The sequence below is a fragment of the Manis pentadactyla genome, chromosome 13 (assembly GCF_030020395.1).
Source record: "Manis pentadactyla isolate mManPen7 chromosome 13, mManPen7.hap1, whole genome shotgun sequence".
In the NCBI taxonomy this organism is placed as follows: domain Eukaryota; kingdom Metazoa; phylum Chordata; class Mammalia; order Pholidota; family Manidae; genus Manis; species Manis pentadactyla.
Window position 1 is genome coordinate 6,948,098 of NC_080031.1, and position 17,017 is coordinate 6,965,114.

Consider the following 17,017-nt stretch of genomic DNA (forward strand, 5'->3'; position numbering starts at 1 on the left):
TTGGGAAAAGAGCCTACTTCTATATTTCTTCATACTTGTTATAGTGGGTTTCTTAAGCAAGTGAGCTGGGAGAATAAGTGGTTTTCTTTGGAGAAGGGAATGCCCGTCTTTATTGGTGATTTTGGAAGCAGTTCTATTTCTGGTATGACAAGATTTAAAATGCAGCTCTGGGAGTGGTCACTGAGGTAGCACGGGGGACGCTCCTGGAGCCGAAGAAGGAAAGGAGCCCAGGAGCCAGGAGTTTGAGTGCCTTGACATGTGCTGGTTCTGAGGCCACCCTGCGTGGTGTTAGCCTGGCGAGGAGAGCTGTGAGCCGACAGCCAGACGTCCAGTGCTGCTGGATGATTGGTGTGGGGGGAGAGCACGTGATAATACCCAGAGAGTGGGGGCCTCAGGGCAGCAAGAGGCTTCCATGAGAAGGCAAGGCAATGGTCTAAAGTGATACTGAGGACCAAGAAGGAAGCCACCTCATCTCTACCCTGAAGTACAATGTGTGGCAGAGACGTCAGTCTCTGAGAAGGAAGTAGCAGAAGAGGTAACCCCCCGCCGGAATAGGCGGCCTTTTAAGACGAAGTAGGAATGACATTTATAGGACAGTCTGCAGATTTTATCTGAACGTGTTAGACTGAGTGCATGCTTCAGTTCGTGGCTCCCATGTCCACTGAGGTGAAAGCATGGGGGGGAATCAATAAACAATAAGGAGAAAGGAAGTAGAGGAAGAGCGGCTGTTATTGACAAATAAGAGATTTCAACGAATTTGGGGAGGTTGAAAGTGGACAAGAGTTGTTGGATAAAAAAAAGAAAACATAAAAGAAGCTGGAGCCCATCATCTGTTTAAGGGGTCTGAGGGGAGCCAGACTGCCCGTTTGGACCCTGGGGAGACTTTGGGCTCAGAGTTGTCATGCCCTGTGAGTGTGTGAATAAGTAAAGCTGAAAAGGATGAATTAATTGAAAGTTTGTTACCAAAACAATAATCTCAACAGCCTCTGATCCTTGCATTGTAGAATATAAGCTATCATATATGTACCAAAAGAAAATGAGTGTGCTCTCTTTTAGAGAAGTTGAATGAATTGTGTAAGGAGAATTAAATCCTCCATGGTGTTAATGCCCTGGAGTTCTAACATTTGTGGGCCTAAAGCCTGACAGTAGGCCTGCCAGGGTCTCACCCTGCTCAAAGAGCTCCCAACTAAAATGGACCTATTTCCACATAGCAATAAAAGCTACCCAGTCTTGTATTCTTATATATGGACCAAGGATCCAGGAATCTGCAAACCTTAATATATACAGGTTTTAAGGTTACCTTGTGTGATACTTTCATGGAGAGAAATACAGGTTTTAAGGTTACCTTGTGTGATACTTTCATGGAGAGAACTGTGAACATTACTCACTGTTAGCCAAATTTGCTTGTTGGGAATCAAGACCTAAGATAATACATAATGCCAAACATATTAGTGACATAAAAAAGAGAATACAAAATAATCAGAAAAACTGCCCCTAGTAGAAAGCAATAATTTACATAATAGATAAGAACCTAGGAAAGGGGGTGGGGGATGAGTAAAACAGGTGGGAAAAAAAATGTTTTAAATAGGAAGTATAACTATTTCAAAAAAATGCCTCTAATTTAGATAGTATACTTAGAGAAATTAAAGAAGTTGTTATAAGAGTCAATGCTATGAAAAAGGAGCATTCAGAGACCACAAAATATTTTAACAAAACTATTATGTACAATACTGTGGTATTTGTTAACAATTGCTTTGTGATAAATTACCCTACAACTTAATGCCTTAACACAAAAAGACATTTATTATCTCACATTTTTGGTGGGTAAGGAACTTGTGAGCAACTTAGCTGGGCCCTTCTGGCTTGGGTTCTCTCATAAAGTTGAGGTCAGGATGTCAGTTAAGTTGTCTGAAAGCTTAGCTGGGGCCAGGAGACCTATTCTGTGCTCGTGCCGGTGGCCCGTGGCAGGAGGGCTTAGCTCCTTGCTGGGGCCTTGGCTTCTCACCACGGGGGCCGCTCCGTAGACCTGCTTGCAGACTCATGACGTGGTCGCTGACTTTCCTCAGAGTGACACAAAAGAGAAAGCAAGAAGGAAGACTTCAGAAAGTATCTTTAATGACTTAACTTTCTGTGGTGTACACTGTCACTTCAGCAAGTTAGAAGCGAGTCAGTAAACCTAGTCCACACTCATGCAGGGAAGAACTAGGCTCCATCCCTGAAGGGAGGAGTATTAAAGAATTTGTGGACGTATTTCAAACTGCCACAGTTGCCAATAGTTAAAGAAAAAATTGTTAAAAATAAAGTTAAGGAAATATTTCAGAATGTATACCAGAAACATGAAGAGATAGAAATTGGAGAGACAAGAGTTATGTAGAGAATCACTACGGAGGTCCAAGGTCTGTGTCTGTCCTTCACAAACCAGCAGAGCAAGTGGAGGAGAGGTAGTTAGAGAAACATTAGAGGCAAGTTCCCCAGAGTTGAAAAAGAATAAATGTCTTCAGATAGAAAGGACCCACCGAGAACCAACCACAAATGATCCATACTTAAAATATCTTTTAGAAATTTCAGTGCACCAGAGATAAATGAAAAGAATCCTAGAAGCTCTTAAGAGAAAGAATAGGCATTATACGTCATCACGTTTCTCACTGTAACACTAGGTGTTAGAATACAAAGGAGCAAAGCCTTCAACTTGCTGAAAGGAAATGGTGTTGAACTTGGAATTCTATATCCACCCAAACTATCCATCCAATATGAAGACAGACACAGAGTCATTTTCAGATATGTCAGGATTCAAAGTTAACAGAAATGAACCTTTTCTTTGAACATTATTGGAAGGTATATACACTCCAGAAAAATGAAAGAAAATTAAGAAGGAAAATGTTACAGAATCCAGGAAACAGTGGAAACAACCCAGGAATATGGTGAAGTGCAGCCTTGGGATGATAGTTGGGTCACAGGCCAATGGAACAACTGCTCCAGGGGGGACACAGAGCACAGGGGATAAGAAGAAAGTGAGATTGTAAGCAGTTGATAGTGTGATGTTGTGGATGAAAACATTTGAGACTTTGGTAAAATTATTTGGCACAATAGAAGAAAGTGATTTAGAAATGGTAAGAAAAATAGAATTGCTCAGGAAAGTTATCACTATTTAAACATGAAACAAAAAAAATGGCATAGTCTTCAATTGGTGGAGTATATAATTTTAATGTAATAAATATTCCAGTTCAAGTGGCCCAAGGGTTGCACCATTGGACCAGTAGAAAAGAAAACAGAATTCTAACTAACATACCTCTTAACTTGACAGAAATAGTATGTATTAATATTAATACATAATTATTATTAATAATAGTGATGCCATTGTATATGACAATACATACTATTACCATAATAATGCATATGCTCTGTTGGTTTTCAGACTTTTAGGATAAACCTAGTAGGCAAAGCACAGAATATTTAGTTGTGGCTGCAGACAGAAAGGAAATGTAAAAAATCCTCTAATGTTACAAGTAAAAATGTAATAAAAAGAAATGAAAAGTAGAAGGAAAGAAATACAATTAAAGGGAAGGATGTGGACAGTAAACTCCTAATGTGATGTAGGAGAGAGTTAAAATACTCTGATGAAATACAAATACAGATACAATTCATCATTTAAACTTAAGTAAAAATAACTCGTGGTAATGATATAATTATTAAACATGGGGAAGAAATATGGGGAAGTGAAGATGGGAAGAGGTATGTGAATAAAATCCTCAGAGGAGGAAGAAATCGATACTATTTAAAGACAATAAAGAAAAAGAAGTATGAGTTATTGTTTGGAGTTGGATCAACATAATGACTTCAAATATGAGTGAAAAAGATTGGCCCTGAGGGTAGAAAAGACAGAGGTAAGAGGGTTTCTCCTCATCATATACTCTTCTGAGTTCTTGCCATATCTTTTGATATTTTTTAAAGCTGCTTAAAGATGATGTTCCTATTCATTTTGTAGTACATTTAAAAATTTTATATATTGGAATTTTGGTTTTAGCTAACCTGCTGGAAGTGTAGTTTAAACTAGTTTAAATAAGAATGTGTCTGTGCATTAGGTTGAAGCTCTTTGGGGGACTAATTTTTTCTATTATTATTGTCTTCATTAAGTATTAATGCCATCTGAATGTCTGCCTTTGTCTCTTTAGGATCAAAGCAAGTTGGAGAAACGCCAACATCTGGAGACTCCTTAGATAGCACACCTCGTACTCCCAATACCATCTTTGATTTCCCACCTCCTCCATTAGACCAAGTGCAGGAGGAGGAATGGGAAGTAGAAAGGTAATTCAGTGCTATCTTAGTGGGGTTAGGAAAAGTGCTTCACAGTTCTGATTATATAACATTCCTATCCTTTGTAGTGTTTTCTCCACATGTGCTTTTTGGGAAAGAACTAGAATTTATTGGTAGCAAATACTAGGTGCTAAAATGTCTTTCAGTTTATCTGATATTAAGTCATTACAATATCCAGAAGAATTATTTGTCAGCCACTATAGTTCAATGCAGTTTTAAATATCTTTGGCATAAATTTCTTGATCCCCGTTTTGTTATCACATTGACTCTTTGTTCTTCATTGTTTTAGGGTGACTGAACATGGGACACCAAAGCCCTTTCGAAAGTGAGTACTCCTAATACAGCTTTCAGGAGAGGCGTATTTTAAGAAATACATCTTTTTTCCCTAGTGTCCTAGTTGCAAGGAAGAGAAACCCTGTACATAAATCTGTGGGATAGTATAAAACACGGTTCTTAATAAACACAAGTCATTCCAAAGGTGAGCGCAGGGGTGTACGTAACATGTATCAGCCGTTCTGTAGGTGACGATGTTTCGGGCTCAACGCTGAGCCAGTGCTTCGGAGGTCTGACTGACTGACTGTAATATAAAGACTTGTACTGTTTTCCTCTGTCCTCCTGCTGTCCTCAAATGGAATTCATTTTTTTCCACTAGGTTTGATAGCATTGCTTTTGGAGAAAGTCAAAGTGAGGATGAACAGTTTGAAAATGATTTAGAGACAGATCCACCCAACTGGCAACAGCTTGTTAGTCGTGAAGTGTTATTGGGACTAAAGCCTTGTGAGATCAAAAGGCAGGAAGTGATTAATGGTGAGTTTAATTCGTTTTTGTTGTTCACGTATATTGAGTTTTATTAGAGTAAAACAAATCCCTGAGCCTTGGAGTTTTGCTTCAAAGTTTCAGCTAGCCTTACTACGCGCTGACGGAACAGTGACCGTAACGCGTGTGCGGTGGGGGCTAAGCACAGTGTTGGCTCATGTAATTGTATATTCAAAGTTTCAGCTAGGCTTTTGTTTTAAACAAAAGAGGAATTAAACTAGATAGATGATCCTTGGACTTTCCAACTAAAAAAATACAAATGCTTCTGTGATTCTTACTGATAATTTAAAAGGAAAAAGGTGGTTAGCCTTCAGGATATTTAACATTCATAGCATTATAGGTCTTAAACTTGAAGTGATTGAGACAGCATTTGTTCCACCACTGTACTTACAGGCTAAGTTGTTTTTATGTGCAGGTTGTAAATGAGGAGGTTAAGGCTCAGGGTGACTGGCTGAATCAGTCATGATTGTACAGCTGATAAGGGAGAGGGAGAAAACTGGGATCCAGGTCTTCCTTTGTCCTCGTGCTTTATCACAGCAGAGATGTGACATGGATGTTGTACCCGCTTCTGTCTTTAGGATGTGATTTGAATAAATATCCTTCTTGTCTCTGAAAACATTGAGACATAGTGAAATTACAAGCCTGGTCTCAGAAATGAGGGTTTATTGACACATTAGATAACCGAAGTACTGGTACTTCTGAAGTAAGGGCTCCATTTAAAGGCTGTATGGTGTTTGAGCTTACACTCTTCTAATGTAGTTGTGATTGGTGAGTACTGTTGTAAAAAGACAGATGGATTTTGGAGTACATTGTAAACTTTTATGTACAAAATAGTTTTGAATGATGTTTTCATTTGCCAGTGTTCAGCTCTTGGAGCCAGTATATAGGAGACTTTTATGGAATCAGGAAAGTGACTTCAGAGATACTACATCCTTTCAAAACTATAAATAATTATATAACTCATTTGCTACTTAGTTTCAGCTAAAGCCTATGTTTGGTCCCATTGAATTATTCTAAGTAAGGTAACGTTTTTGTTTTTATTTTCCGCTTAGAATTGTTCTACACTGAAAGAGCTCATGTTCGAACACTGAAGGTTCTTGATCAAGTGTTTTATCAGCGAGTGTCCAGAGAAGGAATTCTGTCACCTTCAGAGCTACGGAAAATTTTTTCAAACTTGGAAGATATCCTTCAACTTCACAGTAAGAGAAATTGACTCTGATCTTGTCTCTAACATTTTCAAAGATAAAGGATTGTGAGTACATAAAGGCACTTAACAACAGTAAAATCTTATAAATATATCCATGTTAGCATTCCTGAAATCATATAATTATATGTGAACACACAACATACATAAATAAATAATTGGATCTTTGAATAGTTCCCCTCTCCCAACCTCCTCCCGCCCTCCTGCCATCAACCTTGTACATACAGTGTTAACACAGGATTTGGATCTAAAGTCAGTGTCTAAGATGAAAAAAATCATGAATATTAAAATTACCCTTGGAAATTTCTATCAATTGCAGTATATAAATATTTTTAAATATATGTATCCCATATAATATATGTATAAATACATTTATGTTTATAATGTATATACAGTATATGATCCTATGCTAGGATACTTTTCAGGAATTAAATTATTTTATTGTTTCATTGTTTGGAATGTTTGAGTAAATATGTAAAAATTCTTCCTTGCTGGCTTTCCCTGGGTTAATCATCTCCGACTTTTGTAGGCAATAGGTATCAATTCTTCTCTTTGTACATCACTGTTTCTCTATTACACTTAATTTTCAGTCTTTCTTTCATTGAGGATGCCAGCACCACCTCCAACGCGTGCCCACCAAATTGATGACTTTTACCTCTTTGTGGGTGATCTGAGGTTCCACAGCATGCACTGACAAGTTCAGGCTTGATTTTATCTATTGCCTGTGAACATACGCATTTTGAGAAGAACACTGGACAGAATCACCTATTCTGCTTAAATTTAAGTTCTTCATAAGCATGGTTTTGAAGGAGTCTTAAATGCATATTTGATGCACCTATACTATATGTAATGTGCTAGTTTCCATGTTGTTTTATGCTTTGGCACCTGTTTTTCAGATAGAGCTCACAAATCTATATAAGAGCTGTACATTTATATTTATTTTTAAAGAAATTAGAAGCAGCTATACTACTCTGAAAATCCTTTTTTAGAAAATGTAGGTTCTTGGTACTCCCAGTAACTCAAACTGAAATGAGTGTATTCTTAATTGTTTTTCCATTGTTTTTTTTCTTTTCCCTCATTAGTTGCGCTGAATGAACAAATGAAGGCTATTCGAAAGAGGAATGAGACCTCGGTTATTGATCAGATTGGGGAAGATTTGCTGACCTGGGTAAAGAAATTTGCTTTTTCATTTTTTCATTTTTATAGACACTTCATATATTTATAGATAATTGATAATTAGATTCAAGGTTAAATAACTTACTTTTCCAAATATGAAAATTCATCCAGTTTGCAAAGCTAAATTTAAAGATGAAAAGGGTCATAGTATGTATTCCCTTTGTTAATGTCTTCAATGTACACTCAAACTAAGTCCTTCTTTTTCACTGAAGTAAAGATAACAGTTCTTTGTGTTCTGAAGAATATAGAGTAAAATGGATCTTAATAAAAATAACTAAGGTAGAATTTTAGCTGTCTTCTGTTGTCCAGATCTGAGAAATATACTATAAAACATCAGGCAGTTGTAGACCCAGAACTACCATCACAAAAGCAGAACAGTGAAAATTACTTCATCTTAATTACAGTGTAAGGAAAGTCTTCAGAGACGATCATAGCTGCTTGTCAAGGTCTGTTTATCTTTCTGCCTATATACTCTTGTCCACAGTGTATACTTAAGTGCCAAGAACTGTTCTAGGTGTTGGGAATAGAGTGGCAATCAAGACATGGCTCCTGCCCTGGTAGAGCACATAATCAATGGGAAAACAGTCATTAGTTGTTCTGAGTGTGATGAGTGTTACAAAAAGAGGGGAGTATAGGTTGTTACGGGAGTACATAGTGGGGAGACCTAACCAGAACATAGAGAAAATTTTCCCAAGGGATAGTGGGCTTGATCCAAACTTATAAACCAAGTGCTGTGGTCTTAGACTGTGAATAATAGTAGACTATTATGATTAGTTCTCAAAATCTTAACACAGGTTGAACAGGACCTACTTAGGTATGCCCACAGAAACTTACTTTAATAGGTAGACTGCTTGAGGAAATGCCACAAGGTTTTGGTAATCCTGCAGTGATAACATTATAAGATTAAATACCAGGAAGTCAGCGAAAACATGCCTCAACTTACTCCTTTCATTGCTGGTGTGTCATGGCTGGGAATCTACTGATCCAACAGGAGATCTCTTCTTAGCCACTTGACTCTTAGAACAAGATCAGGGAATCATAATACAGTCTCATCCGGCATTTATTGGACTTCTCAAAGCATTTTCTTGCTAAGTTAACTCTCCCATCATTGTTTTAAGGAGTTTTAGCTTCCTTGAAAAATTCACCTTAGTTTGTGGCTGCTCTGTGACAGTGGGACCCGTTTTATTTCCTGACCTCAGTGTAGCAGTGGAAGTTATAACTGGGTTTGTTGCCTTGGCAGATACACTATTTGACTTGAAACAGAAAATTTGTAGTATGACATAATATAGCTCCGATTTTCATGTCAAATTTGGATTTAAAAGTTGTAAATCATATGGATTTAAGATACCAATCTTAGTTCCTAAGCAGTTTCATTTGCATGTCATGTAAATAAATGTTTAACCCAAGTGTCAAGTGAGATTTCTCATTAATAAGGCACAGAAGTATAACTGGTCCTTGTACCACAGTTCTTTGGATCGATAACTCCACGATATGGTAATACAAAGTGGAGAAACCTATGAACAGAGTGGGACAAAAAAAATTATTTTAGAGCACATTAAAAGAACTGTCTTCTTGACCAATGTAAGGTACCTATGCAAAGCTGAGGAAAAACTGAGTGAACCAATCTGGTCAGGAACTATTAGGTACACAGGGTTAATGTAGGACAAAGCATTGGCCAGAAATACCAAAAGCAAAAATCATAAAGAGGCCTTTAGATTTACCCTTTATTTAAAAATAGTCTTAGGATGTTTTTCTGGTATTGGTCCCTTGAGGTCACTTTCTGTATATTTAAGCTACTTGCAAAAGTACTGTCAAAGTGCTTGAGGTTGGGAAGGTTGTTTTCTTTTGTAAACCCAGCTGGTATTGTTTGCATGGTGCTTTGATTAATTAACATGCCAAATACGTTGCCGGTCTCATCTTTAAATTTATGGAGTGTTGTATTTATAATAGAATAAGAATACAACATTGGACCAACTATTAAAATAACACTTCATACGTGTCCTTGTTGAAGGAAGCAATTCTATGACTTCATCTAAAAATACACTACAAAAGGATTTTTCACAAAATATCTTCATAGACAAACTTTTGGAAATAAGACTTTAGATGGGAGGTTGTACAAAAGCTTCTTTGTTAACCATAAAGCAATTATTATAAATATAAAAATGGTTAAAAATAATTTATTGAACCTGTACTTACAAGAGTACCTATTATGAGTGAAGCACTTATAAGGTATTTTGTAAGAAACTTCAAAGTCATGACATGTACAAACTTAAATTTACAAATTTAAAAATACCAGTTAGAAGTATAATTCTTAGCAAAAGAGGCTCATAGGCTCATGGGTCTCCCCCCAAGAGAGATTCAATGCCTAGACCTCCACCCTGCACAAGTAAAGCCGTGGCAATTTGTTTTGCAACTCAGAAAAGTTAGGACCTGCTTTGGGTTTCATAGTGAGAAAGCAAGATAGAATCCCAAGGGTTTTCTTCCTGGAACAGTAAGAGAGTAATTTTTGTGCAGATTAAATTTTGTCAGATTCTAAGAAAATAAATCTTTAACCTCAGTCTGTAAGTGTTTTGTGTCTCATAGTCCCCAGATGTCAACCTTTCCATCTTATTTAGAAGGGATGTAGACTGAAAAGGTAGTAAGTTGTGGTAGACTACAAACAAGAAAACATCAGAATACCGTCAGAAAAGGTTGGAATGTGTCATGGTCAAGCTTTCTTAGTGGAGGAACATTGATAACACCGCATAGATACACAGGTGTGTTTCTAGTCTCTTGAGCATGTGTATTAGAATACTGAAAGAATTCTAGTTGTCTCCATTTTGCCTGGCCTTGTATAAGCTCAGCTTCTCTGTGTGTTCTTTGCATTCTTGGCACAGTTCAGTGGACCAGGGGAGGAGAAGTTGAAACATGCTGCTGCTACCTTTTGCAGTAACCAGCCTTTTGCCCTGGAAATGATCAAGTCTCGTCAGAAAAAGGATTCTCGATTCCAGACTTTTGTGCAAGTGAGTTGAATTTCGTCATGTAAGGAAAAAAAATGCAACTTAAAAAAATCAATTCTGGAATAAACTGGGGGAATTCTAAGACCAATTTTTATAGATTATATCTATGTTAATTTTGTTTAAAGCAAAGCCATAGGTTATTACTTTAGGGCATAAAGGTGATATTGGAGTGGTGAATAATAAATGTATGTCAGGATTGAATTACTTGACACTCATTCCACATTGCCATGGGGATATTGTCAGGTAATGGGCCCATGTACACTGTTAAAATAATATTGCCAAAACTTGAAAATAGGCTTATATCAAGACCAGGGGAGAACATAACAAGATCAGTAAACTACAGCCCACAGGCCATATCCAGTGTGTTGTCTGTTTTTATAGTTTTACTTGAACACAGTATTTTAATTGTTTATCTCTATATAACAAATTAATACAAGCATAACACCTTAATGCAAATTAATTTTGTCACGGTTTTGGGGATTTAGGAGTACAGGTATAGTTTAGCTGGGTTGTCTCTACGTGCTTTTATCCGACTGAAACCAAGACGTCAGCTGGAACTGCAGTTCTCATCTGAGACTTGGGTCCTCTTCTAAGCTCACTGGTTGTTTGCAGAATTCATTTTCTTGAAATATAAAACAGGATCCCTGTCATCTTGCCATTGTTGGTTAGGAATTGCTGTTGGCTTCTACCGAATGCCCATGTCTCTTTGTCATGTGTAGTGTATAAAATGGATGTTTCTTTTCTTCCAGGCCAGTAGGGATGTGGCTCTCTGAAAAGCTTTCTTTTAAAGCCTTTTCTGATTAAGTCAGACTCACCTGGGACACTCTCCTTTTTGATTGACTCTCAGTTAACTGATAGTGGCCTAATCATAGGAGTGATAGCCTATCGTATTCACTGGGTCTGTCCACACTTATATAGGGTGTGTACATCCAGAGGTGGGAATCTTGGAGGCCACCTTAGAACTCTATGACACACAGTCATGTTCATTCATTTACGTATTGTCTGTGGCTGCTTTTGTGCTAAAACAGCAGAGTTGAATAGTTGTCATAGAGACTACATGACATGCAAAGCCTAAAATATTTACTGTCGGTCACTTTGCTGAAAAGTTTGCAGACCCTGTTACTGATGAGCTGATATATCCACACCGGTGATCCATTGTGCCTACTTGGAAGAGGAGATAGCAAATTAGCTGACTAATTTTTGGCAGGAATGCCAATCATAGGAAAATGTAAAAAGATTTTCTGAATATGTGAAGATAAAACTGTTTTATCATAAGAAAGCAATTCTTAGAGTTGATTATGGATGCTCTCAGTCCTGCTTAACCAGATAACAAAGAAACCATTGGCTTAGTTATAAAGGCTTCTTTCCTCCATGGCAATGGTATGTCTTGGCATGTTCTAAATCTTGATTTAATAACCAGAACTGTGATGCTCTTGACACTTACATGATAACTATATGGTATGTGTTAGGTAATTATAGCTCTAACAAGAATTAGAAATTCACTTTTTTCATTTTAATTCTAGGATGCTGAGAGTAATCCACTGTGTCGTCGCCTACAGCTGAAGGATATCATTCCCACCCAAATGCAGAGGCTCACTAAGTACCCTCTTCTATTGGATAATATTGCCAAATACACAGGTACAGCATTCTCACTGCCATGAAAAACCTTAGGAGCCAAAATATGTCCTGCTCAGTAATCTCTTACAGCATCCTGGTGCCTGGAAGTTGGATTTCCAAGTAGGATGGCAACATTTTCTAACGAGTTAATTTAGTCTTCTTCAGGCTGTTTGATTTAATGTACTCCGTTAGTGGCTTTAACACAGGGTTTGGCAAACTATGGAACATGAGATAAATCTGGGCCACCACCTATTTTTGCCAATAAAGTTTTATTGGAACAGTTATGCTCATTTGTTGCCATATTGTCTCAGACTGCGTTTGCACTGTAAGAACAAAGTTGAGTAGTTGTGACAAAGACCATTTAGCCTGTAAAATGTGTAGCATTTATCATCTGTCCTTTTACAGGCAGAGTTTACTGATTATCTTCCCTGGTATATATCACATTTGCTTGTAGGTTTATACTGGGTTGGGAAAATGTTTTGTATCTATATATGTACTTTCATGAAGCCCCACCCATGCATTATAATTCCAGCTCTCTTGTTTTGAAACATGAAGTGAATCTGAGTTTCTCAGTTGAGTTTAGGCTTTATACTTAGTTCTCATTAACAATTCTATGCAATCAAACTCCTGTTCCTTATGCCTGAGATTTTGAAAATATTCATACATATTAATTTTTATACTTTAGTAGATCTGTTCAATACAGTTAGACTATTGTTTGGAGGATTGTAATTTTGAATATTCTGATTTTGGTATTCTTTACATTGTAGACCTTAATTTATCTCAACACATTTTGGTGAATTTCTTGTTCTTTCAATGATACAAATACTGTAATCTATAGTTGATATACAGTATTATATTGGCTTCAGGTATACAACATAGTGAGTCATCTATTTCCTTTCTTTATAATCTCAATTCAAAGAAACTTATCTAGGAGTTATTTTGAATTGTATTTTCATTCAAAAAATACTGCTTAACATGTCTGTTGGCCATAATCATGTAGGCTCTGCACTGTGAAATTCTATGGGGAGAAGAGGCCCCATTTACATAGCTTACCAAATGGATGAGGCCCACTCTAGAGTGTGTAACGTAGTGGGCCCCATACTTGATGTAAAACATCATTTCTTGGATTTGAGGTTCTATACTGTGGCTTCTTTTTAAAGATTAGTATTTATGCTTTAAATGACTATCACAAGAAGTCCCACCTGTCCAAATACTACATGAGTTTTTATTCCACTGTAGGTTTTAGCGTGGTATAAAAATACTCAAGATCTTAATATGTTCTTAGAACTATTGAAATATCTACATCTATGTTTATATCCTTTTCTGGTTTCCTCTGTTTGCATTTTGGATTTCTTCTCCATACTTAGAATGGTCAATGGAAAGGGAGAAGGTGAAGAAAGCTGCAGATCACTGTCGTCAGATCTTAAATTATGTAAATCAGGCTGTCAAGGAGGCAGAAAACAAGCAGGTAAGATGGGAAAAGCAAGATCAGGATGGTATAGTGAGAATATTAAATTAGTGTTACCTGGAATCTGTAAAATAATTGAAACAAATATTACATAATTGAAGAGCAGGCCATGTTTAACTATTCATGTAGTACGTGAGTCCAGATCAGTTTGTGATAGAACATCAGAGTTGTATCTTCCTCTTTTGAGCATCTGTAGCTGCTTGTTTGCTCATTCATTTATCTATTCAACAAATATTTATAGAGTATCTACTGTATATTGAGTGTAGGGTATTGAGTGGTTAAGAAAATGAGCACAATAATTGTCCACATTGAGCTTGTTTCCTAAGCAAGATAGAAAGGCATTGAACAGATTATAGTGCAGGTGTTTTATATCAATTGTAACAACTACAATGAAAGAGAATTTCAGGATGCTAGGAGTGTATAGTTGGGGCCGGGAGCTAGTCTAGTTTGAGGATGTTAGATGGTGGTTATCAGAGAAAGCTTAAATTGACGTTTAAGTCAAGCTCTGAAGGATGAGTGGAAATGAACCAAAAGAAGGTGGAAGAGAACATTACAGGTAGAGGAAATAGCATGTACAAAGTCCTGGGGTAAAAAGGAAGCATGGCCTGTTGGAGGAACTGAAAGGTTACGTGACTGTGGCTCATGCCTAAAAACAGAGTGGTATGGAATGAGGTACAGTAGGCCAGGGCCAAGTCATACAGGGCCCTGGCAGGCGATGTTAAAGATTGTGATTTTTATTCTAAAAGCAGTAGGAAGTCATTACAGAAATTTAAGAAGAGTGGAATGTTCAGATTTTTCACTTGTAAGTATCACTTATGCTCCTCTACAGAGAACGGGCTGCAGGGGGAAGAGAGTGGATGAAAGCTCAGTTAGTAGTCTCCTGCAGAGTCCAGCACAGACTGAGGGTGGCTGGGAGAAGTGCAGGGATTGGAAAAGCACTTAGAAGGTGAAACTGACAGGACTTGGTAACTGATTTAGAGAAGGATTTAAGAGAGTTGATGTCAAGAGTAAATCCCCGTCTCCGGCATATGCATTTGGAAGGACAGGATGAGTGCAGAAGCTCCAGGTGTGTGGGGAAGATGGTGAGTTCATTTGGGATGTCAGGTGAAGATGGACAGTAAACAGTTGGCTAAGTGGATCCACTTCTATGAGGACTTTGCTGACGATAAAAGTACAAGATTGTGACCACTTAGAGGCTATGGCTTCCATGGACCTGGATGTGATTTCTTAGGAACTGCGTATGATGACAGCCATTGGTGAGGCTGTAAGAAAACAGGAACTTGGCAAATGTAATGTTTGGGGTGTAAAATGTTAAAACCCCAGAGGGCAATTTGGCAATATTTACCTAAACTAAAAATGCACACATTCATACATCTACCCTTTGACCTAGCAATCCTATTCCTAGTGATTTACCTGAGAACTAAAGATACATATTTCCACAGACTTGTACGAGAATGTTTACAACATAAACCAAATGTGGTATAGCCATAAACTAGAATAATAACCATTGGTATAAAGGAGTGAACATGGATGAATATCATAAATGTTATGCTGATTGAAAGAAACCAGACACAAAAGAATACATAGGTGAAATTCAATTTGTATGAACTTCTAGGACAGGGTAAATCTGTGGTGGAAAAAAATTCAGAAAAAGTGGTTGTTACTGAGGCTTTAGGGACAGATATTAACTAGGAAACTTACTGGGTGATAGCATTTCTTATCTTGATAGGAGGTGTATTGATTGCACAGGTGTGTGCATTTGTAAAAACTTGTAGAAGGGTACACATAAAATGTGAGCATTTCACTGTATGTAAGTTTTACTTTAAAAACAGAACTGTGTACAAAAACTGAACTCTTGTTAATGATATGCATGTTAAAATGTTAAGAGGGAACGTGAGCTTTTATATCTGTAACTTACTTTGAAACGCATCCAAAATATAAGATGGATTGAGGGATAGATAGAGGGATGGATAGATGGGTAGATATGTGATAAAACAAATATTAAATTGTGGAATGTAGATGGTGGCCTGTATGGCTATTCACTATATGCTCAAACTTCTCTGTATATTTGGAAATTTTTATAGTTTTGGAGGAAAATGTACCCTTTGATCTAACAGTTCTAGAAATTTTTTCTACAGATATGTCTGCACAGGTGTATAAAACATATTTAAAGGCCATTTTATTACAGTATTATCTGTTATAGAAGATTGGAAGTAATCTATGGCCATCAGTAAGGGGTAATTAAATAAACTATAGTTCATTCACAGAGTTGAACACCACATCGCCAGTAAACAAATGAGACAGCTCTGTCTATATATGCTGATGTGGATGTATTGATGAGTGATAAACACACAGAAATGTGTATATGAATATGTTTCTGTTTGAGTAATACATATATGAATATATTATGCTATATCTTTTTTTAAAAAGGGTATGCATATATATATATATATACACACATACACACAACATGCATACAGACAAGCATACTTATTAAGTACATATATTCTATTTGCTTAGAATTTTTCTCATAGGCTCCCTAAGGAATGGATATTAGTGATTGAGTCTTAATAGGAAATTGTGTGTGGTGAGGCAAGAGGGCAGCCTTGGAGGGGCACCTACTTTTTATTGTGTGCCTTACAGTGCCTTCTGGATTTTGTACTATGTACATGACTAACATATTCAGAAAATAAATCTAATCTAGAGGTCAGTGAGTTTGAAAAGCAGATTGAGAAAGAAGAGCCAGAAAGTAGGAGGAAAATTAGGAGAGTATAATATCATCAATGCCAAGGGAAAAGGGTGTTTTAAGAAAGTGAGTTGCTAGTTGTGTCTATTGTTGCAGAGAGCTTAGTAAAATGCAGGTGAAAAAGTGTCCATTTGATTTAGAAACAGGGAGGTTATTGATATCCAAATAATAACCTCCAAGCAGTAACCTTGGCTCTGTCCTGATTTTCAGCGCTTAGAAGATTATCAGCGTCGCCTTGATACCTCCAATCTGAAGCTGTCAGAATACCCAAATGTTGAAGAGCTCAGGGTGAGAGATGGTCTAATCATAATTTAAAAAATAAAATACAATTTGCTAAAGGCCTGGCAGGTAATTAACATATCAGTGGGAACATACGTCACCTGAAGAAATTACTGTATCATAGATTGCCTGTATTTATGATTCTGTCTCCTTTTACGTATCTGGTTTCTATGATACGTATCTGGTTACTATAGCCCTTCATTAGAAGAATATATGTGTGAAACTAAACTTTTGCGACAGGAGTTTGAAGGAGACTAAGGAACATTACCTAATTTCATGGTGTTCTATAGTTTGAATAAGAGTAGGGCTGTTTACTGTGGGAATTTTTCCAGATTATTGAGTAAAGCAAGATGACTTAATTATTTTTCGGTGAAGCTCTTCAGAGGCATAAAAGTTGA

General features: G+C 37.1%; 1 protein-coding gene across 3 annotated transcripts in view; it reads left to right on the forward strand.

Moving 5' to 3' along the window:
* Positions 1–17,017, forward strand: part of ARHGEF12 (Rho guanine nucleotide exchange factor 12) — a 129,292-nt gene that overhangs the window by 99,052 nt on the left and 13,223 nt on the right. For all 3 annotated transcript variants that reach the window (XM_036887648.2, XM_036887649.2, XM_057490745.1), the window contains 9 exons: positions 4,173–4,305; positions 4,604–4,639; positions 4,967–5,121; positions 6,183–6,329; positions 7,417–7,502; positions 10,387–10,512; positions 12,033–12,147; positions 13,494–13,594; positions 16,551–16,628. In XM_036887648.2, coding sequence (XP_036743543.2) covers positions 4,173–4,305; positions 4,604–4,639; positions 4,967–5,121; positions 6,183–6,329; positions 7,417–7,502; positions 10,387–10,512; positions 12,033–12,147; positions 13,494–13,594; positions 16,551–16,628 — 977 coding nt within the window. The remainder of the gene's footprint in view (positions 1–4,172; positions 4,306–4,603; positions 4,640–4,966; positions 5,122–6,182; positions 6,330–7,416; positions 7,503–10,386; positions 10,513–12,032; positions 12,148–13,493; positions 13,595–16,550; positions 16,629–17,017) is intronic.